We start from the raw sequence: 21,064 nt of genomic DNA, 5'->3' as shown, positions 1-21,064 counted from the left end.
CACTTGGATGAACTCGCGGGCTTCTCGTAGTCTGGTCCCAAGCGCTTGTCCTCCGGAGCTAGTCCGGCGACAGCGTTCTCTTCCAAGCTTCTGCTCGCCGGTCCTGCTGCTCTTAAAGGGCCCGTGCCTCCCCACACCCGGCGGATGGCAGGGATGGAGGTGTCGAGAGCAACGCCTGCAGCGTGGGGACCAGACGGGAGGCTTTTGTGAACCCAGGACTGAGAGGCAGCGGCAAAAGGTCAACCCCGAGGTCGCTAAGAGAAGGAGACTTGAAGTCACTCAGAGGGGCAGATCCTTGGGCAGTAGGGTGCAGATTCCATCATGCCCAGGGGGTTGGGAAGCTGTCAGTCTATCTGCACACACAAACCCCTCATTGCTTATCTCCTCCAGTTCAGCTTTGGAGCTCAGCCCCACCCAGCCCTGAAGTACAAAGGACTTCAGTGTATAATTCTGAGGGTATAATTCTTGAAACTTTGAGACAGCCTTTCCCATACCTATTCCCATCGCCCCTCTCTAAGGGCCCAAGAGGACACTAGTTATGAAGAGCTAGGGAACAGAAGTTACGACAAAGCTTGCAGGCAGTCACTGCCAAGGTTAACCTGGGACCCAGTCACAGCCTGCTTTGACCATAAAAGTCTTTATTCCACCAGCCGGATACAGGGCTCCAAGCCAGCACAGGGCATGCACAGGGCTCTTCAGACACTGTCTTGGACGTCTTTTCATACACGTGTGCTTTCTTTCTCTCACCCTACGGGCTTGGGCTCTGAGTCCTCAGATAGTGCTGACATTGGCACACACACACACACACACACACACACACACACACCTTATTTTGGCCCTTTCTCAATTACTCTTGGCCCCTTCCTGCCCTGTCTCTGTGTCTTCGAGGGGTAAGTAGGTTAGCCAGCCAAGACACGTGACTTGAGCTTTTTAGTTCCCACCTGTCACGCTGAGAGACAGATAGGAGGAAGGCTGCTTAGGCGGCTGCTGCCGCTGCTGAGGCTCCTACAGCAGCAGGAGAGAGGTTACCAGCAGTCAGACACCTGACTACCCCACCCTAAGCCTCTCTACAGCCCGGGGAGCTAGCGGCCTCTGCAGGGCATGTCCATGCCCCACGCTGTAACTCCAAGGTTCATGGGGGTTTGGGATCCAGTCTTTCCCAACTTCCCTTCATCCCCTGGCCCACCTATGGCCATTCCTCATGATCAGCCTTCCCATTTTCCAGATGGACCTTCCATTCTTCAAGCTAATCATTCACGACAGACTCTCGGTCCTCCGTGATTGCAATGTGTGTGTGTCTCCGTGTATGTGTGTGTATGTGGGTCTGTGTGTGTGTGTTTGAGATAGGTTCTCACTTAGTGTGTGTGTCTGTGTGTGTTTGAGATAGGGTCTCAAGTAGTGTGTGGGTGTATGTTTGATATAGGGTCTCAACTAGTGTGTGTGTGTGTGTGTGTGTGTGTGTGTGTGTGTGTGTGTGTGGTTTGAGATAGTGTCTCACTTAGTGTGTATGTTTGTGTTTGAGATAGGGTCTCAAGTAGTGTGTGTGTGTGTGTGTGTGTGTGTGTGTGTGTGTGTGTGTGATAGGATCTCATGTAGTATGTGTGTCTATGTGTCTGTTTATGTATGTGTATGTGTGTGAGGTAGGGTCTCATGTAGTGTGTGTGTGTGCTTGATACCAGGTCTTATGTTCTCGGGCTCTTGCTGAGGCTGGCTCTGACCAGTCCTCACGCTACCACCCCTTGAATCAGTTATTACAGACATATGTCACCAGGTCTAACGGTTGCATTTATTGAACAACTACTATAAACCAGACATTCTTCTTGGTTAATCTTAATATCTCTATGAGGCAGGGTTTTTGTTTTGTTGAGACAGGGTCTCACTATGTAGCTTTGGCTGGACTAGAACTTGCTGCACAGACCAGGCTGGCCTGGAACTTTTAGGGATCTGCATATGGGGCAGGTTTTACAACCTTCCTTTGGAGAAAAGAATCTGAGAAATAGGAAAAATTAACAATGTGACCAAGGAACAGGCATAGCAAATCCAAGGACAGGCTTGGACCCCAAGTCCCTGCTTTTACTCACTCTAATTGGTCATCTCAGAATCTTATTCCCAAATGGACTTTAGGGTTCCACAGAGCCCAAGCTGGCCTTGAACTCATTATTTAGCCCAGGATGCCTTGAGCTCCTGATCCTCTCTTCTCTACCTCCCAAGTATTAGGGTTATGGCAGGGCTGGTGACAGAAACCAGGCCTGGGAGCCTCCTGAGCAAGTACACTACCAACCAGACTCTACCATCTTCAGCCCTCTTATCAATCCTGTATTATCCTTTTTCATATTTAAAAAGATTAATGAATACATAATATTTGCCATATTTCAATTTTTAAATTTAGTTTATTATTGTTCTGTGAGTGTAAGCATGTTCCTGTGCCAGGGAGCTCATGTGGAGGTCAAAGGACAACTTTTAGGAGTCACTTTTCTCCATTATGGGTTCCAAACATCAGATGAGATACTCAGGTCACTTTTACTCATGGGCCATCTCACCAGTCCAGTATTCCAACACACTTGATAATGTATAATGATCTTACAAGATGTCTTACTCACTCCTCTGTTGCTGTGAAGAGACACTGTGACCAAAGCAACTCTTATAAAAATGAAGCATTTAATTGGGGGCTGGCTTACAGTTTCAGAGGTTTAGTCCATTATCATCATGGCAGAGAGCATGGGGCGGGTAAGTGTGGTGCTAGAGAAGTAGCTGAAAGAGACATCCTGATGCTCAAGCACAGTGAGAGAGATCCAGACCTGGCCTGGTGTGAGTTTTCTGAAACCTCCATACCCACCCCAGTGACACACTTCCTCCAACAAGGCCACACCTCCCAATCCTTCTGAAATAGCGCCACTCCCTGGTGACTAAGCATTCAAATAAATGAACGAGCCTGTGGGAGCTGTTCTTACAGAGTAACGGCATATATTATCTCCTCATGTATTTATCATTTCTTTTTGGGGGGTTATATCCAGTCTACTAGCTTTTTTGAATATCTGATTACTGACATCCACAGTCCACTGTGTTACAACACATCAGAAAATATTTTCTCTGGACTGAGGGCAGAATTCAGCAGTTCAACCCCCAGCACCACACACAAAATAGTTGTCTTTGACTATTGCACCCTGTACCTGTTGACCCTCCTCTCTCCACCGCACCCCCCCACCCCCATCATTGTTCCTCTCACGTAGATTCTCCAACTCTAAGCTTCCTCGGGATCATCAACACAGCAAAGCTGGCCAGGCATGGTGGCGCATTCCCGTAGTCCTGGCACTGAGAGGAGGATCCTGAGTTCAAGGATGGCCTTTTGATTCTCAAGAATAGATCATATATTTTTATCCTCCAGGTCATGCTGTCCATGGTTCAGGACCATTTTCTTTCCCCAGAACAATCCCCTACTTCTTGGCCAAGGAGGAGCCACATTTATTAGGCACCTACTGTGTGTTAGGGGCAGAGCACAGAGAAAACCACTGCCCGGGGTTTATCTTTCTCCCTGTGTTCCTTTCTATGTAAGAAATGTACCCAGCCAGCAGCCGTTCCTGAGCTGAGTGTGGTGAGACACACTTATGACCCCAGCATTAGGGAGGCAGGAATAGGAGGATCAGGAGTTCAAGGTCATCCTCACTTCACAGTGAATTTGAAGCCAGCCTTGGTCAAAACCAGGGCTGGCAAGATGTTTCAGGTGGTAAAGGCACTTGCCACCAAGCCTGACGCCTGAGTTTGAGCCCCAGGACCCACATGAATGAGAGAACTGACTCCCACAAAATCAGATTGTTCTCCGACTTCCATGTGCATGCTGTACTGCGCGCGCGCACACACACACACACAATATAAATATAAAAATATAAAACAAAATAAAAAAATTCTTTAGAATGTAGCTAGATCTTTCAACCTCCTTTTGAGGTTAGTATTATCTTTCAGCATTTCAGACAAGAAAAGCAAGACCCAAAAATATGAGTTTCAGAAATGAAGAGATGGCTCAGAGGTTAAGAGCACTGGCTGCTCTTGCAGAGATCCTGAATTCAATTCTCAGCAACCACATGATGATTCACAACCATATGTAATGAGATCTGGTGCCCTCTTCTGGCATGCAAAAATACATGCAGGCAGAATACTATATATAAAAAAAGAAAGAAAGAAATATGAGGTTCAACTATGAGGTGACACATTTAGTATGATGATCCAGTTATTCAAATCCAGGGCTTAGTGACTCTACACTATTTCTAATATGTCAAACTTCTTTATGTCCTATTATCACCTTCCCATCTTAATTGCTTTGTGAATGCTTACACTCTACCAACTCCTCCCCTTTTCAATAAAGAAGATCCACTTCCATGCCCCTAATATTCTTTCATTCTAGGATATGAAACTTTCTTTCTTTTTTTTTTTTTTTAAGCTGAGGACCGAACCCAGGGCCTTGTGCTTGCTAGGCAAGCGCTCTACCACTGAGCCAAATCCCCAACCGTTGGATGTGAACCTTTCTAATTTGGCAGAGATCCAGTAAAATAAACTCTTCCCCATTTGGGAGACCCTCCCAGGAAATACACTCCTAGAATAGACCTTGTAACTTACCAACAGTGGTTGACAGACTTTAGTGTATGCCTCAAATCCTCTGGAGGGTTTAAGACTCAAGAGTGCTGGGTTCCACTCCCGGGTTTCTGATTTAGTATCTAGAGTGGGTCTTTGCTTAGTGTGGACCTCATCATCCCTGAATAAAGCCATCTACCAAGAGTTTTGTAATGTCTGAATGGGTCCTCCCCACTTCCCCAAATAATCATCAGCCTATTCCCTAATTCATCCTTCTTTGTCCCCGATCCCCACAACCAAGGAGTTTACTTCCAAGGCAGGTTTCCTGGGGCCAGACATGTCAGGGTTGATAATTCTCAGCTAGACGATAATCTAACAACAGGCTGCTCTGGACAGGGATTTGTGTGAGAAAGCAGTTGGGAAAGAACTGTGGTGGGTCCAGTGGAATCCAGAAAGAACTTTAGAGACTTGGGAACTGGTCCAGTTCTGTTTCCAGCACCCAGATTCTTTCTTTGTCTTCTGTGACCTCTCTTGCCCACCAGACTTTGAAATGTTTGTCAAGGAGAGGTCCCTCTGCTGGCCATTCGGGGAGGTGCTGCTCAGAACAGAAAGGGGAGGGGCGGTGGCTAAAACGGCGAGAGCTTCCTCCCTTCTGCATTACAGCAGCAAAGCTAGTCCTCACTTCCTTGGCTCCCCAAAGAGCAAGGAAGCGGTGGCTATGCAGGGGTGTCTATATTACCTTTCTTGGACTCTGACTTGATGATCTGCAGAGACAAGGTCTTGCCTCCCCCCCCCCCCCACACACACACAGCGTTTCTCTGTGTAGCTTTGAGCCTTTCCTGGAACTCTCTCCGTAGACCAGGCTGGCCTCAAACTCACAGAGATCCGCCTGCCTCTGCCTCCCGAGTCCTGGGATCAAAGGCATGCGCCACCACTGCCCGGCAAGGTCTTGCTTTTAAAGAGTCCCTTGTCCCTGTCCTGTTCTCCTGCCACCACAGGTGAGCAGTTCCCCTCCACCACATTCTCATGTTATCTGTCTCACTACAGGCCCAGAAAACACCTGAGCCTGCAGACATGGCCTGAAACCTCTAAAAAATGAGCAAAAATAAATCTTTTTTGCCTTAAATACCTCATGGATTTTTTGTGTTTCATAGCAACAGAGACTAACACACATTTTGTTTTTTTGAGACAGGGTTTCTCTGTGTAGCCCTGAATGTCCTAGAACTCACTTCATAGACCAGGCTGACCTTGAACTCAGAGATCCACCTGCATCTGCCTCCTGAGTGCTGGGATTAAAGGCGTGCACCACCATGCCCGGCTCCAACATAGTAATTTAAGTGAAGTGCTTAAATGAGTGTTCTACCATTGAGTTATATTCATAACCCCTGAAGCAGCATTTCTTTCTCTCCTGTCATATGACACTATTTCCTTTGATACGAAAGAAGTGAGGGGTTCTCTGAAGCTGCAGAACGTAGAGTTCTTTGCAAGTCTCTTTTTAAAAAATGCTTATTGGGCTGGGGAGAAGGCTCAGAGGTTAAGAGCACTGACTGCCCTCCCAGAGGTGTTGAGTTCAATTCCCAGCAACCACATGGTGGCTCAAAAACCATCTGTAATGAGATCTGGTGCCCTCTTCTGGCCTGCAGGCATATATGCTGTATATATAATAAATAAATAAATCTAAAAAATGTTTATTAATTTCTTAAAGATTTTTATTTATTGTGTACAGTATTCTGCCTGCATGTGTCCCTACAAGCCAGAAGAGGGCGCCAGATCTCATCACAGATGGTTGCGAGCCACCATGTGGGTGCTGGGAATTGAACTGAGGACCTGAGAAGAGCAGCCACTGCTCTTAACTGCTGAGTCATCTCTCCAGCCCCTATTTTTATTAATTTATGTGTATGGGTGTTTTGTCTGCATGCATGTCTGTGCACCATATACATGCTTGGTACTCACAGAGGCCAGAAGAGGGTATATCAGATCTCTTGCAACTGGAGTTATAAGAAGGTTGTGAGCGGCCTGTGTGGGTGCTGGGAATTAAACCTGAATCCTGTGGAAGAACAGCAAGTACTCTTTACCACTGAGCCACCTCTCCAGCCCTGCATATATATTTTACTGTCTATTAGTTTTATTTTCTGTTACTGTGACAAAATATCCCACTAAAAGCACCTCAGGGGACAAAGGGTTAATTTGGCTTATAAGTCCAAGTTACAGTCCAAGGATTTCAGGGAAGTCAGGGTAGCAGGAACTTGACACCCATGCAGTCAAGAGCAAAGAACGAATGCACACATGCTTACTAGTACTCAGCTCTTTCTCTACAGGACAGCTTCAGAAGAGCACTTGAATATTAATGAATAAACAGTGCTCGGGACTGTTTATTTTTAAAAAATGAAGAGCATGGTCTGTCCATGTACTGTAGCATGGAGAATTTCCTTTATCCAGATAAGCAAAGCCAACAAAAGGCAATATGCTGAGGAACAGCTGAACAGGGTTAGGGGATGGCTCATCAGTCTATGCTTGCCTTCCATGAGGATCTGAGCCCAGATGCCCAGCATTCACATAAAAGCTACAAACAGGATGATGCAGTAACCTAGCAGTGCAGCGGAGTCAGGGCCGTTCAAATTCCCAGATCTCACTGGACAACCAGTCTAGCCAATAGGTGAGTTTAGAGCTCAGTGAAACTGTCTCAAAAAATCAAGTGGACATCGGTGACACTGATCTCTGGCCTCCACACACATTTACACAATTGCACACGATGTACCTGCAGACACAAACACATACTCACATATACACTACTGTTTTTTGTTTGTTTGTTTGTTTGTTTGTTTTTTTGGTTTTTTTTTTTTTTTTTTTTGGTTTTTCGAGACAGGGTTTCTCTGTGTAGCTTTGCGCCTTTCCTGGAACTCACTTGGTAGCCCAGGCTGGCCTCGAACTCACAGAGATCCACCTGCCTCTGCCTCCCGAGTGCTGGGATTAAAGGCATGCGCCACCACTGCCTGGCTTTTTGTTTGTTTTTTAAGACAGGGTTTCTCTGTGTAGCTCTGGCTATCCTGGAACTCACTCTGTAGACCAGGCTGGCTTTGAACTCAGAGATCCACCTCCCTCTGCCTGCTGAGATTAAACGAGTGTGCCATCATGCCCAGAAAATTTAAATTTAAAAAAAAAAAAAAAAAAAAAAAAAAAAGGTTCATATTTTGAGGAGTTTCAACTTCTCTAAGACTCCAATGGCAGAGGTTGGAGATATGGCTAAGCAGTTAATATTACTTATTGTTATTGCTCTTGCAAAGACTCGGATTCAGTTCCTAGCACCCACATGGTAGTTCACAGCTGTCTGTAACTTCAGTTCCAGAGGATCAGTCACCCTCTTTTGACCTCCATGGGCCAAAGATATACTTACACGCAGGCAAAACCCTTATAGACATAAAATAAAATTAAATGAACATATATGGGCAATATACATAAGAATTTTTTAATTCAATGAAAAATAGATCCACTCTCTAGGAAAATGTATTAGACACAATTTTCTAGCTTGATTCCTGGCCCTTGAGTACTTGGCATTCTCTAGGTGACCTCCCAACCCACCTCTACAGATTCCTTTGCAGTCCCAGAACCCCAAGCTACCCTAGAGGCACAGAGTTCTAATTAGGACTGAGGAGTCATCCTGTCATTCATCTCCATTCTGTGACACTGCCAGTATTCACTCATGGACAAGTACTTGAGGCCACCTTCCACAATGCTGGTAGATGCCCTGGAAGCAATGGACAGACTCCGCAATGGGTACATGACAGTTAAAGAAACCATCTTGGGCAATAAGGGGGCAAGCCTAATTATTCAGCTCCACTTCTAGACAGCTGTATCTCTGTTACCTAGCTAACTGCCACCAAACTTGAGAAATAAGTAACAACCCCAAGTGGTTTTTTTATTACCAAAAAAAAAAAACTGTCATACATATGCAGTGTCTCCAATCTTGTCCCTGAAGATAACCACAAGTGTCTCCAGAATGTAAAGGAAACCTTGAGAGAAATGGCACCTGTTCTCAATGCTTAACTTATAGTGAGAAAACGGCTCCCATAAGGAACTCATCGTCCCTGGGGCACTGGACCCCTAAAGATAGGAATGGATGTGGACTAATTTTACTCACTGTCTAGCATGCCAAGGGAGTATGCTTAAACCTGGTAACAGCTAACAACTGCTCTAGTGAGAACAGACATGTAGGGTCTCTTCAATGAGTCCAACTCCTCAGGTTCCCCACAAAGAACAGTAGGGGAGGGAATTACTCATAGAGTCTGTAGAAGACGCTGCCTGAGTCAGAGGGAACACACTGTTCTCAGCACCACTTTCAAAGGCATCCAAAAACAAAGGCTGCCCAGCAGGAGCGCTGCTACCTGCCTGGCTCAAACTCCAGGATCTGGAGGAGTGGTCAGGCTCTCCAGCCTCATACCATCTGAACCTCTGGCTGCTCAGGTATTCCTTGAAGCTTTCCCATCTCTGTCAAGGGTAGTTCAGGGGCTGGCGGGGGCTCTCCTGGGGCTTCAGACAGCACATAGTAGACAATTTCTCGCTGGCCTTGGCTGTCTGCCTGATTGACCATATGGATGGCAGAGCTGGGGTTGTCCTGAGCAGCCGAGATGGCTGTCCCCTCATCCCTATCTCCCTCTTCCATGTCTTCCTCAGGTCCTGGCCCCCCTAGCACTGTTTCCAGAACGATGCCTTGCAGGCTGCTCTCACTCAGTGCCCCTCCTGGATCTGATCCCTCGTGGAGCTGCTGGAGAAGCTGCTGTGTCAGCTCCACGCTCTCATAGCGAACGAGCTGTAGCCGCATGTAGCCATCTTCATGCTCCTTGTACCTGGAGAAGGAGAAGGCAGCAGACCAGCAGAGGATGAAGAAACGGCCTGGAGACAGAGGGTGAAGACACAAGTATGCTAGCTGGAAGAAGTCTTAGGATTCTACGTGATAGAACTGAAGACGAAGAAAAGGTTTTTAATGGAATATGCAGAAGAAAGGGTCAGGAGAGGACTCAAAATGGAAAAATTAATGCAGAAGCCCAACCCAGTAGAGACTGATTGGCTGCAGAACTTTTGGCGTTACTTGTTGAATCTGAAACCAAGCTTCCATTAGAAAGGTCACAGCCTTGCATGGTGGCGCATGCCTATAATCTCATTAGTGGCAGAGACAGGCGGATCTCTGTGAGTTCAAGGCCAGCCAAGGCTATGTGGAGATCCTGTCTCAAAAACAAACAAGAGCATGGTGGCGCACACCTTTAATCCCAGAACTCAGGAGGCAGAAACAGGCGGCTCTCAATGAGTTCAAGGCCAACCTGATCTATAAAGAGAGTTCCAGAACAAGAACAAAAAAATAAATAAAATAAAATGAAACACAAAACCAATCTTTGCTCCACCACTTTTTGTTTTTGGTTTTTCGAGGCAGGGTTTCTCTGTGTAGTTTCTCTTTTGGAGCCTGTCCTGGAACTCACTCTGTAGACCAGGCTGGCCTTGAACTCACAAAGATATGGCTGCCTCTGCCTCTGAGCTGGGCTTAAAGGCGTGCGCCACCACTGCCTGGCCCTCCGCCACTATTTTCAAGGTTGAGTCTAAACATAGAGGGTAGGCATCAAAGTACCATAAAATTCAAAGTCGTTTTTTCTTCCCTGTTAAAAAGTCTGTCACATGGCTCAGAGTGAAATGCTTGCCATGCATGCCTGACGATCTGAGTTCAGCATCTGGAACCCACCAAAGGTAGGAAAGAAATAACTCCACAGGCTGTGTCCCAACCTCTAGGGGAGCACTGGCAGCCCCATACACACACACACACACACACACACACACACACACACAAAACAAACCCAAGGAAAGCCTATGGTCTGTGCGGAAAGATGCACACATACCGAAAACGAGGGTGTCCTGAGGGCCACTTGAACTGGTGCTTCTTTCGAAGGTGCACAGTGAGGTTGTTGCCACGCGTGAAGCACTTGTCACAGACATGACATTTGTACCTTGGCTCTGAGTCTCCCTGATGAGGACAGGAGAAGGCAGTGAGGTGAGCTCTTCACTCCCACTCCCGAGAGCCCTGGCCCTGCCGCCCCACCGCCGCCGCCCCATCGCCCCACAGCCCTGCCGCCCCGCAGCCCCGTAGCCCGCACCTCATGCACTTTGCGGTGATGGGACTTGACTGAGCTGAGGGACCGGGCACTGAAGCTGCAGTTCTCGAAGTCACACCTGTAGGCTGACTCCTTGCTGTGGGTGTCCAGGTGCTTCCGGAGGTCAATAAGATTCTTGCAGCTGCCAGGAGAAATCAGGAGGGTTGAAGAGCACAGGGAACCCTGAAACTTGAGCCCATTTTGACCCCCGGGTCTCCTTACCTGTAGTCACAACAATCACATTTAAAGGGCCGGTCGTCACTGTGTCGAAAGCGCATGTGATTTCGGAGGGAGGAAGGCAGCGGGCAGGTCATGTCACACAAAGGGCATTTATAGTGATTCACTGAGGAGCAGAGAAGAAGCTATGGTCTGTGGACTCAGAGGACCCCGACGAGAGGGCAGGGAGGCTGGGTGCCGGCCACTCACCATGATTCCGCATGTGGTCCCGCAACAGCCTCTCTGTGGCAAACCTCTTGGAACAGTGAGAGCACTGGAACCGCTGCTCTGGGGGGAGGGCAGAACAAAGGGCGACTGAAGACAACAGCGGAGGGCAGAGGAGAGGGGACCATCCCAGACAGAGGGGCCCGACCACCCAAGGGGCAAAGGGAAGCTACGGACGGGATGTGGAGTCCAGACCTGAGTTAGAAGCCCAGCTTTACCACTTACTAGCTGTGTGATCTCAGGTAAGTGACTTAACCTCTCTGAGCCTCAGTTTCCTCATCTGTAAAAGGGGAATAAGAAGCCTGCCTCATGGGGCTGTTGTGAGGATTCCTGAGATGACTGATACCACAAACAGTGAGTGCTAAGCAATGTCTCAGAGAAGTCTCGAGGTGCCTGATCCCAAAGGAGGAGAGCCAGGGTACGCGTCTCCTCAGCAGCCTCCTCCCCTGTGAACACACTCCTCTTCCCTTTAAGTGGGATAGCCCACACTCTCCCTCTTCTTTCCAACTGCTTACGGTCCAGGGAGGTCTGGCGCCGGATGTGATCTAAGAACTTGGTGTTGTTGGCAAACATTCCCCCGCAGGTGGGGCAGGCCACCACCTTCTCCTGGGTGTGGCTGCGGAGGTGTTCTCGGAGCTTACACCGGTCCTTGAAGGTACAGGTACAGCCTGGGAAGGAAGACCTGATCGTGTTCCATCCCTAAATCCCCTTCCCCAACTCGGCTCTGGTACCGAGTTCTCCAGCCAGCAGCCTGCTTTGTCTGGCAGGACTGGTCCCATCCCTGGCTCCTCTAGACCCGCAACCCCACCAGAGTGTCAACCAGAGGCCAGGGCAGACGGGTGGTCCTACCTCTCCAGCCACACAGCACCACATGGTTGTCCTTGCTGATGGCTTGGTATTCACAGCACAGGCTGTGCGCATCCACATGCCGATAGAACCACTCAGGATTGTCGAAGGTACTCTGTGCCAGGGCAACTTGGGGTGAGGACTCAAGTGGTCAGAGGGACTCTCACCCATATCAAAGGGGGGCTTCTTGCTCTCTCCCTAATTAACTTGTGGGAACGGGAAAGTTTTAAGATAAAGGAGTTACACAAGAATAGAGGGGAGGTACTAGCAGGAGTCTCAGAACTATAAGGTACCCCGGAAAGGTCTTGAGTCCAGATCCCCAGCTTCCTTCCACCCGTTTCTGGCACTCTCTGCTGACCTCACAGTGTTCCCACAGACACAGGAAATGGTCGGGGATGTCAGGGATGACGTTCCGGCTCTGGAAGTCCAGGATGCAGGGGCTGAGGTCAGCTTGGCTTTGCAAGGCCTGCAGCCCCCACTGTTTCAGCTTGGTGTGGTAGCAGTGGAAGTAGACGTGGCGGGTGAGGTCGGCAGAGCTGTCCAGAGAGCAGAAGCCACACTCCTGCCACAAGCAGGAGAACTCTTCCTCTGCAGAAAAGGGGTTAGAAGGGATGGCCTCACGCTTCCCAAGGCTCAGCTTACTTTCCATCTCAGACATTAAGCAGCACTCCGACCAAGTTACCAGTTCATTCAGTATGTAACCGTGCTATCGACTTGCATCAGGTATCCTGGGGTCCCAGTCCTTGTCCACACATGGCTTTCAGTCGGAGAAGATTACAAAGATCTACAAAACTCTAACTAGTGGCAACCGATATGGGGTAAGGCATGTGGCAGCAGACAAGTTACAGACTAGGTGTGCTGGCTCTGATCTATAAAGCCAGAACTCAAGAGCGTTAGGCGGGCAAACTGCCATGATTTCGAGGCCAACCAGGGCTAGAGAGTAAGACCCTACCACAAACCATTAAACAGAAGTAGCAGTGCTGACCGAGGTAGAAAGAGTCCTGCATTAAGAGTGACTGTGAGAGAGGAGTAGTGTGGGCTGAGATTAAGAGTGTGTGTGTGTGTGTGTGTGTGTGTGTGTGTGTGTGTGTGTGTGTGTGTACAAGACCGAGGGAGTCAGAGAGCCAGGAAGAACAAGTTAGGGTATCCCTTAGCAAGTATACAGCCTCTGCCCAGTTTCTCCTGGCCCCTGAGGAAGACAGGGCCTCCCAACACAGGTTTTCCAGTTCTCTTTTACCTGCTAATCTGCTTATTTCCAGACAGGCCATTATTTAGTTCAACCCACTTCCTATGACTCCAGCACCTCTAAGCACCACATTTTCAATGTTTGACAGGAATTTGCTTATTTTGAAGAGCTTTACCTTTTCAAAATAAGTAAAACCATTCCTTAATTTCACTTTTGTGTATTATTTGACTTTGGAAACAGGTCTGGTATATAACTATGGCAATCCCAGAATCTCAGCAGGATCAGGACTTCCTGATAAATAACAAGTTTCAGGTCAGTCAGGGCTACATGAGATTCTATCAAAGAGAAGGAAAAAAGAGTCACCAGAATGAGAGGAGCTTCTCGGAGCACACTGAACAAAGCCGCTCAACTACTCGCTCAGCCATGGTGTGCAGCTACGATATAAATGGGTTCCAGACCCTGTGTGGTGGCTCATGTCAGCAACCCCAGCATCTGGGAGGACTTCGGTGGGCAGGAAGCTAGTCTGGATTACTGAGAGCTGTCTCAGACGTAAACAGGGAAGGAGATGGCTCAAATGTTAACAGTACTTGGTGCTCTTGCAGAGGACCTGCTTTTGGTTCCCACATGATGGCTTACAACCATAACTCCAGTTCAAGGGAATTCAACATCCTCTTCTACCTCTGCAGGCACCAGGCATACTCATGGTACACATACACACATGAGGGCAAAACATTTAGACACATAAAATAAAATAAATCTAAACAAAAAATATAAGTAATTAAGTTAATAAAAAGGGAAAGGCAGACAGTAGTGGCCCATGCCTTTAATCCCAGCACTTGAGAGGCAGATCTCTATGAGTTAGAGGCTAGCTTGATCTATTGAGCAAGGTCCAGAACAGCTGAGGCTACCCAGAGAAAGCCTGTCTCAAAAACACCCACACCCACAAAAAGAAAAAAAAAAAAAAAAAAAAAAAGAAGGAAGGTAGGTTGGGAAAAAAGGGGAGGCTGGGCATGGTGACACACACCTTTATCCCAGTACTTGGGAGGCACAGGCAGTGGGACACTTTAATTTCAACACTAAGATCTCTATGAATTCAAAGCAAGCATGGTCTATATAGTGAATTTCACACCAGCCAAGAATCCAGTGAGTCCCTATCTCAAATAAATGGGGGAAGGGGCAGCAAAATGTCTCAGCAGGTAAAGGCACTTACGGCCAAGCCTAATAATCTGAGTTTGATCCTCAGAACCCACATGGTGGGAAAAAAGCTGACCTCTGACCTCTACACACATGCCATGGTGTGCTCACATATTACACACACATACAAAATAAACAAATAAATGTCCCCCCCAAAAATGTTTAAGAGACAAGGTCCAGCAAGCCAGGCAGTGTTAGTACACACTTTTAATTCCAGCACTCAGGAGGCGGAGGCAGGTGGATCTCTGTGAGTTCGAGGCCAGCCTGGTCTACAAAGTGAGTTCCAAGACAGGCACCAAAACTACACAGAGAAACCCTGTCTCAACGCCGCCTCCCCCACCAAAGATGTTTAGCAGGTGAAGGAGCTAGTGTCAAGCCTGATGACACGGGACCTACAATAGTGGGAGGGAGAACTGACGCCTACAAGTTGTCCTATGATCCCCAAACTTGAGCCATGGCATGCATGTGCCCACACACACATATACACACAAAATCACAAATTGCTTCTAATGATAAACATTCTTTACATCCTGGCTGACTGAATTCTCTAGAAATGACTTGACAATGTTTTATGAACGAAGAAGAAAGCATAATTAAGAACATAAACCTGTTTCCCCAGCTGCTCTCTTTTTCTAGGAGTCGGATTTTCCACCTGAGCTTGAGCTTTCCTGTTCCCTTACCTAGTGGGTCCTCTTCTTCTTCTTCCTCCTTGGAGCCACGCATGTGCTGCTGCAGATGCTCAGTGACATGCTCAAAGAACTCCTCCATGGCCGAACACACAAAGGAGCAGGACCCCCATTCACACTGGAGCCCCAGGTTCTCCTTCCGGGGAACTTTTCCAGGAGGCGACATGGCTTTTATCTTAGGGGAAGGAGAAGAAATCCAGAGCTGTAAGATTGTGCTCCAGTGCTGCTAGAGGCAAAGAGTGGACGGGCAGCCTGCTGAGAGCCAGCGGGGATTTTTCAGTATCCTGTGCATTTTTCAGTAAGAATGGACCAGAAGTTTCTCAAGCCCTGGAGGCTATCTGGTTTCCTGGGAAGAGACAATACTGACCACGTGCCAAACACTAAGCTAAACACTTTAACAGACATTTTCTCAAATAGTTTCAGAGCATATTCCCAATGCTCAATTTCAAAGAGGTCTACCACCTACAGGCTGTGAGGTCTTGGCAAAAATAGGGATAACAAAACTTACTGTTCTGAACTTCACACTTACTATATGTCAAATACAATATTATTTTGTTAGGCCTGGAGAGATGGCTCACAAAAAAAAAAAAAAAAAAAAAAAGAAAGAGAGAGAGAGAGAGAGATGGCTCAATAGTTCAGAGCCTGACTACTCTTTCAGAGGACCTGGGTTAGATTCGTAGCACCCTGTGGCTGCTCACAGCCATCTATACCTCTAGTTCCAGGGATGCAGCACCCTCCTCTGTCCTCTTATGGCATTGCTGGATGTGATGAAGACATCCATGCAAACAAAACACCTATACACATTAAAGTAAAAATAAATCTCAAGGGGCTGGAGAGATTGCTCAGTGGTTAAGAATACTGGCTGCTCTTCCAGAGGACCCAGGTTCAATTCCCAGCATCTGCATGGCTGCTCACAGCTGTCCAAAACTCCAGTTCCAGGAGATACAACACCCTCACACAAACATACATGCATCATTGCATATGAAATAAAAATAAACAAGTTTAAAAAACCCACTATTTTGTTGTTGTTTTGGGGTATTCTTGGTACTGAGGAGTGAACCTTAAACATAGTATTTTGGGACAGGGTCTCCCCAAGTGGCCCAGGCTGGCCTTAAACTCTGCAGCCTAATGTATTGCAATCCTTCTGCCTCAGACTCCCAAGTAGCTGGGATTATATTTGTCCCATCAGACCTAGCCATAGTAAGTACTAAGTATGTATGTGTGGGCAATCTGTATTGTTCCTCAAGAATCAACCATCTGAGGGTTTTGTTTGTTTGCTTTTTTTTTTTTTATGGGTTCATCCTTTTATTGGATATGTTAACAAAAGAGGTTTAGTCAAAAAGACCAAAGCCCATGTCGTCATCAGACTCCTCAGATTCTTCCTTCTTTGCTTCCACTTTCTTCTCCTCAGCTGGGGCAGCAGCAGTAGAGGGGGCAGGACCGCCTGCTGGTGCGGCTCCAGCTGCTGGAGCAGGCCCACCAGCCCCTATGTTGCAGATGAGGCTTCCAATGTTGACATTGGCCAGGGCCTTTGCAAACAGGCCAGGCCAGAAGGGTTCAACATTGACACCAGCTGCTTTAATGAGGGCATTGATCTTGTCCTCCGTGACCGTCACCTCGTCGTCGTCGTCGTCGTCGTCGTCGTGCAGGATGAGGGTGGAGTAGATGCAGGGGAGCTCGGAGACGGAGGCCATGTTGCGGACTGCCGGCAGGTGCTAGTCGCCGGATGAAGTCGTTTGTTTGCTTTTAATGTAAGGTTTCTTACTGGCTTGGAGCTCACCAAGCAGGCTAAACTGGCTGACCAGTGAGCTCCAAGGATCCTCCTGTCTCTACTTCCCAGAGATAGGATTACAGGTAAATACTGACCTTTTTACAAGATAGGGTCTCGATCTTGTACCTCTGGCTGTCCTGAAATTCACTATGTAGATGAGGCTGGCCTTGATCTACCTGCCTGTGTCCTGAATACTGGGATTAAATGCCTGTGTCACCACTACCAGCTACTGAAGGTTTTTTAACGTGGACTCTGGAGATCAAGCCTAGGGCCTCCTGATGTTTGTGAAACAAGCACTTTACTGCTGACCTCGCCAGTCTCATATGAAGCATTTTATTTGCATCATGTAATTGGTGACATTACCCTATGAGGCAGGCACTATTGGAAACCTAATGGATAACCTGAAGCTGACAAAGATGAACTAGTTTATCCAAGACCATCTAATGATGGTAGGGTCAGGTTAGGCTGAGCCCAAGGTTCATATTCTTATTCCATATAGCCTCCATATGATCCTGAAGCTGACAAAGATGAACTAGTTTATCCAAGGCCATCTAATGATGGTAGGTCAGGTTAGGCTGAGCCCAAGGTTCATATTCTTATTCCATATAGCCTCCATATGATCCAGAAGCTTGCTTGCTTTCTTTCTTTTCCCCTGAGACAGGGTTTCTCTGTGTAGTTTTGGTGCCTGTCCTGGATCTTACTCTGTAGACAGGCTGGCCTCAAACTCATAGAGATCTGCCTGCCTCTGCCTCCCGAGTGCTGGGATTAAAGGTGTGCGCCACCACCGCCCGGCGATCCAGAAGCTTTTCCTTATTAGATTATATCATTCAGTCTCTCGCCAGACTTTCAATGCCAGACAACCTGTCTTTGCTTTGCCTACCCCATGCCTGATCCTTTAAACCACTCCTTTAAAGTTAAGATGAAGATTCCACTTGAATGTAGGAACTCTATCTGGTTATGTTCTGTCTTCAGCGTCTATCTTTGTTAAATATTCTTAATATAATAAATATTTGTTAAAGAAAGATGAGAACAAAGTTAAAGGTTCATGCCAAATTTCTAGGAGGGATGATAAAAGGGCCGATCTGCGGAACAGTGAGATAGATCAGTGGAGCCGGGTGGTGGCGTCGAACGCCTTCAGTTTCAGCACTTGGGAGGCAGAGGCAGTTGGATCTCTGCGAGCCTGAGACCAGCCTGGTCTACAGAGCGAGTTCCAGGACAGCCAGGACTACACAGAGAAATCCTGTCTCAAAAAAGAGAGAGATGGGGGATCGGGGAGTGGCTCAGTGGAAACAAACAAACAAAAAAAAAACAAAAACAAAAATGCATGTTATACTAGCCTGACAACCTGGGTCTGACCCCAGGAACCCACATAAAAGTGGAAGAATCCACTCCACAAAGTTGTACTCTACCCTCCACATACATACCGCACACCCTGACATGTGTGTGCCCTGCCATAACACACACACACACACACACACACACACACACACACACACACTTTCTTTAAAGAGAGAGGTAGGGTTTGGGGTGGTGGTGCTGGCCTTTGAGGGTTTCAGGTCGGTCAGAGCTACAAAGACGGTCTCAAAAAAGAAAGCTACCATGTACTACACATTACGTATGTGGGTAAGTCTATGCGGAGAAAGGACCAGGCAAATGGATGGAGAAGGAAAATGGAACCAAACTCCTTAGTTTTGTGATCTTAAAGCACTTAGCCATGTAAGCCTAACACACTACTAGTGCTCAATAAGGGTTAGCTATAGGTACCCTTGTTTCTGAGCTGGTTTGGGGGTGGGGGTGGGAGGTGGCACCCAACCCACAGGATCCCTAACGTTTCTAACATTTCGTCAGTAGTCACAGTAAGAAACCATCCCCTCAACAAGAGAGTACACAGTGTCGCTCGGCATCAATGAACTCTGAGCGGTAATCCAGAAAAAGAAAGGCCCGGGTCCTAAGCAAGGACGCACAGACAGGATCTGACGGCTGAACACCGAACCAAAACAAAGCGTGCGACCAGGGCGATCGGGACCCAAAAAGGACCGTAGGCAGGCCCCCCAGGGAAAGCTTACCTAGGCGGTGAGGCCCGAGCCAAGCTTCAGAGGATGGCTAGAACTCCGAGGAGGAAGGAGACCGCCCCGGAGCGCCCAGCCTGGAGGGCTTCCCGGAATCAGCGGCGTCAAGCGTGGCGCTGACCCAGTCCAGCCGCAGCGACCCCTAGACCGAGAGCGCGGAGGCTAAGGACCGGCTCGGACGCCTTCCCACGCCGCTCCAGGAAGCCCGGCCTGCCGCAGACTCCAGAGAGAGGCCCCAGCCGCCGAGCCACCAAAGCTGCGGGACCCACTCACCGGCAGGCGCCACCGGCGCCCCACCCACCTCACACCATATACCCGGAGGCGTTTGAAAGACAGCCAGCGACAGCCAATCGCCGCTTGCGAGTCGGCCAACAGCCAATCAGCGCCGCGTCTGGCGGAACCCGTGCACACCAAAACACGGAAGAGGCGGGAACGGTATGGGAGAGGGCTCCGTGTTGCGAGGGGTCGAGCGAGGGACGACCGGATGTGGAAAAAGTTAGTGTCACCCGCAAAGGAGGTTGGGGGGCGGCTGGTGCAGGTTGTGAGCAGGCGGGAAGCTTTGAGGCTTGAATGCCCTCTACTGCGCCGACTCCGCTCCACTACACAGTGGGCGTGCGCCTGGATTGGGCTGGCTGGGCTGTCTTCTTCCTCGCTGCTTATGTACCTGAAGTTAGCTGGCTGGGTGGTGAATTTACACTGGAGCCCGAGATTCATTGATTTTCTTGCTCTTCTCTGTTCTGTGTACCCCAGGCTGACGTTGAACTCACAGAGATCCTCCTGTATGTGCCCTCCAAGCGTGGGTATTAAAGGCATAAGGCACCACGTTTGCCCAGTGACCTTAACCTTTGGATCTGTCTGCTCTACCACCGCGTTATAGATTTGGCCAACTCACCACATTTATGTGGTGCTGGCGGATTCAGTCAAGGACTTGTGCTTGCTAGACAAGCGCTTTACTACCAGCCACACACCTAACCCTGGATTCTTCCTTAAACACATGACCACCCATATTCAATTATCTTCACTCACATTCTAGTTCCATGAACGACTCCCATCTCAGATTTCCACTCATTTAATATGTCCCACTCGGTTTCCCTACAAGGCATCCTCCACAGAGCTCAGCAAGGTGATCTTTAACAAAACCAGATCTGGTCAAGTCACCACCCTGTGAAAATATTCAAAGGCATCTGTTGCCTTCAGTACAACGGCCCCAAACCAAATCTACAACAAATCTTCGACCTCATCTCAGCCACAGATTTCAGTTTCCCTTCCACACGGTAGCTTCTTTGACTTCTGAGGGTTTGCACTTGCTTTTCCCTAAATGAAAGTCTTCCCTTCCCCTTCCCCTTCCAGTTAGGTGACTGACTTTCCTGCCCATTCTTGTGTTTTCAGTGGTGATAGTTCCTTCTCCAAGAACTGACTCTCTTTGTTATGGTATATTTGTGTGTTTTTATATTTGGTTGTGTCCTTATTATGGTTATTATATTTGTGTGTTTACTACTCTGCTTTTTTATACAATGAGGAAGAACACTTGTGTGTATTTGTTTACTTTTATAAGCCAGTCACAGTCACATAGTCCAGTGAGGGAAACTCAGTAAGTATTTAAAACTGCCGGGCTGGGTGTGGTGCTGCATATCTTTAGTTCCAGCACTCTGGAGACAGCAGCAGGTGGACCTCTGAGTTTGAGCAAGTTATAGAACAAGTTACTAGAACAGCCAGGGCTACACAGAGAAACCCTATTTCAAAAAAATTTTTTTAATTAAACTTTTTCTTTCTTTCTTCCTTTCTTCCTTCCTTTCTCTTTCTTTCTTTCTTTCTTTCTTTCTTTCTTTCTTTCTTTCTTTCTTTCTCTCTCTCTCTCTCTCTCTCTCTTTCTTTCTTTCTTTCTTTCTTTCTTTCTTTCGACAGGATCTCTCTATTATGTAGTCCTGGCTGTCCTGAAATTCATTATGTAGACCAGTCTGGCCTTGAACTCATGGAGATCCACCTGCCTCTGCCTCCTGAGTGCTGGTATAAATGTGTGTACCACTTCACCTGGCTCAAGACATTTGTTAAATAATATATCTTAGTAATAATATACATTAGGATTGATATTTTATTGCATTACTATGTCTATCTCTTCTGAAAACAAATCTATATAATTTATGTAATCAGGAAACACATTAACGAGAGGG

General features: G+C 47.7%; 2 protein-coding genes across 3 annotated transcripts; both read right to left on the bottom strand.

Annotated features, from left to right (window-relative positions):
• Positions 1–8,011: 8,011 nt before the first annotated feature.
• Positions 8,012–19,195, bottom strand: LOC114691165 (histone H4 transcription factor). 2 transcript variants are annotated; one of them, XM_028866350.2, is made up of 10 exons: positions 18,891–19,195; positions 15,048–15,228; positions 12,346–12,575; positions 11,991–12,102; positions 11,657–11,809; positions 11,127–11,204; positions 10,923–11,043; positions 10,704–10,842; positions 10,449–10,573; positions 8,012–9,410 (listed from the first exon to the last, which is right to left on the bottom strand). In XM_028866350.2, exons 2-10 carry the CDS (start codon positions 15,217–15,219, stop codon positions 8,999–9,001), a joined length of 1,542 nt encoding a protein of 513 aa, XP_028722183.1. In that variant the 5' UTR covers positions 15,220–15,228; positions 18,891–19,195; the 3' UTR covers positions 8,012–8,998. The 2 variants fall into 2 exon arrangements, with proteins under 2 accessions (XP_028722183.1, XP_028722184.1); XM_028866351.2 differs by lacking the exons at positions 11,657–11,809; positions 11,991–12,102; positions 12,346–12,575; positions 15,048–15,228; positions 18,891–19,195 and adding an exon at positions 11,367–11,647.
• LOC114691167 (60S acidic ribosomal protein P1-like) lies at positions 16,348–16,762 on the bottom strand. Its single transcript, XM_037207569.1, has one exon. The coding sequence runs from the start codon at positions 16,745–16,747 to the stop codon at positions 16,385–16,387; it is 363 nt and encodes a 120-aa protein (XP_037063464.1). The 5' UTR covers positions 16,748–16,762; the 3' UTR covers positions 16,348–16,384.
• Positions 19,196–21,064: the final 1,869 nt, after the last annotated feature.

This window comes from Peromyscus leucopus, chromosome 7, assembly GCF_004664715.2.
Source record: "Peromyscus leucopus breed LL Stock chromosome 7, UCI_PerLeu_2.1, whole genome shotgun sequence".
In the NCBI taxonomy this organism is placed as follows: domain Eukaryota; kingdom Metazoa; phylum Chordata; class Mammalia; order Rodentia; family Cricetidae; genus Peromyscus; species Peromyscus leucopus.
Note: the sequence above shows the minus strand (reverse complement) of the source record. Positions and strands in the feature narration are given on the sequence as shown.

Coding starts and splice junctions, on each gene's coding strand:
- LOC114691165 (XM_028866350.2), bottom strand. CDS start 15,219: ATGTCGCCTCCTGGAAAAGTTCCCCGGAAGGAGAACCTGGGGCTCCAG. Junction 12,576..15,047: donor AGAAGAAGAGGACCCACTAG/GTAAGGGAACAG, acceptor CCTTTTCTGCAG/AGGAAGAGTTCTCCTGCTTG. Junction 11,205..11,656: donor GCGCCAGACCTCCCTGGACC/GTAAGCAGTTGG, acceptor CCCTCCCCCCAG/AGCAGCGGTTCCAGTGCTCT.
- LOC114691167 (XM_037207569.1), bottom strand. CDS start 16,747: ATGGCCTCCGTCTCCGAGCTCCCCTGCATCTACTCCACCCTCATCCTG.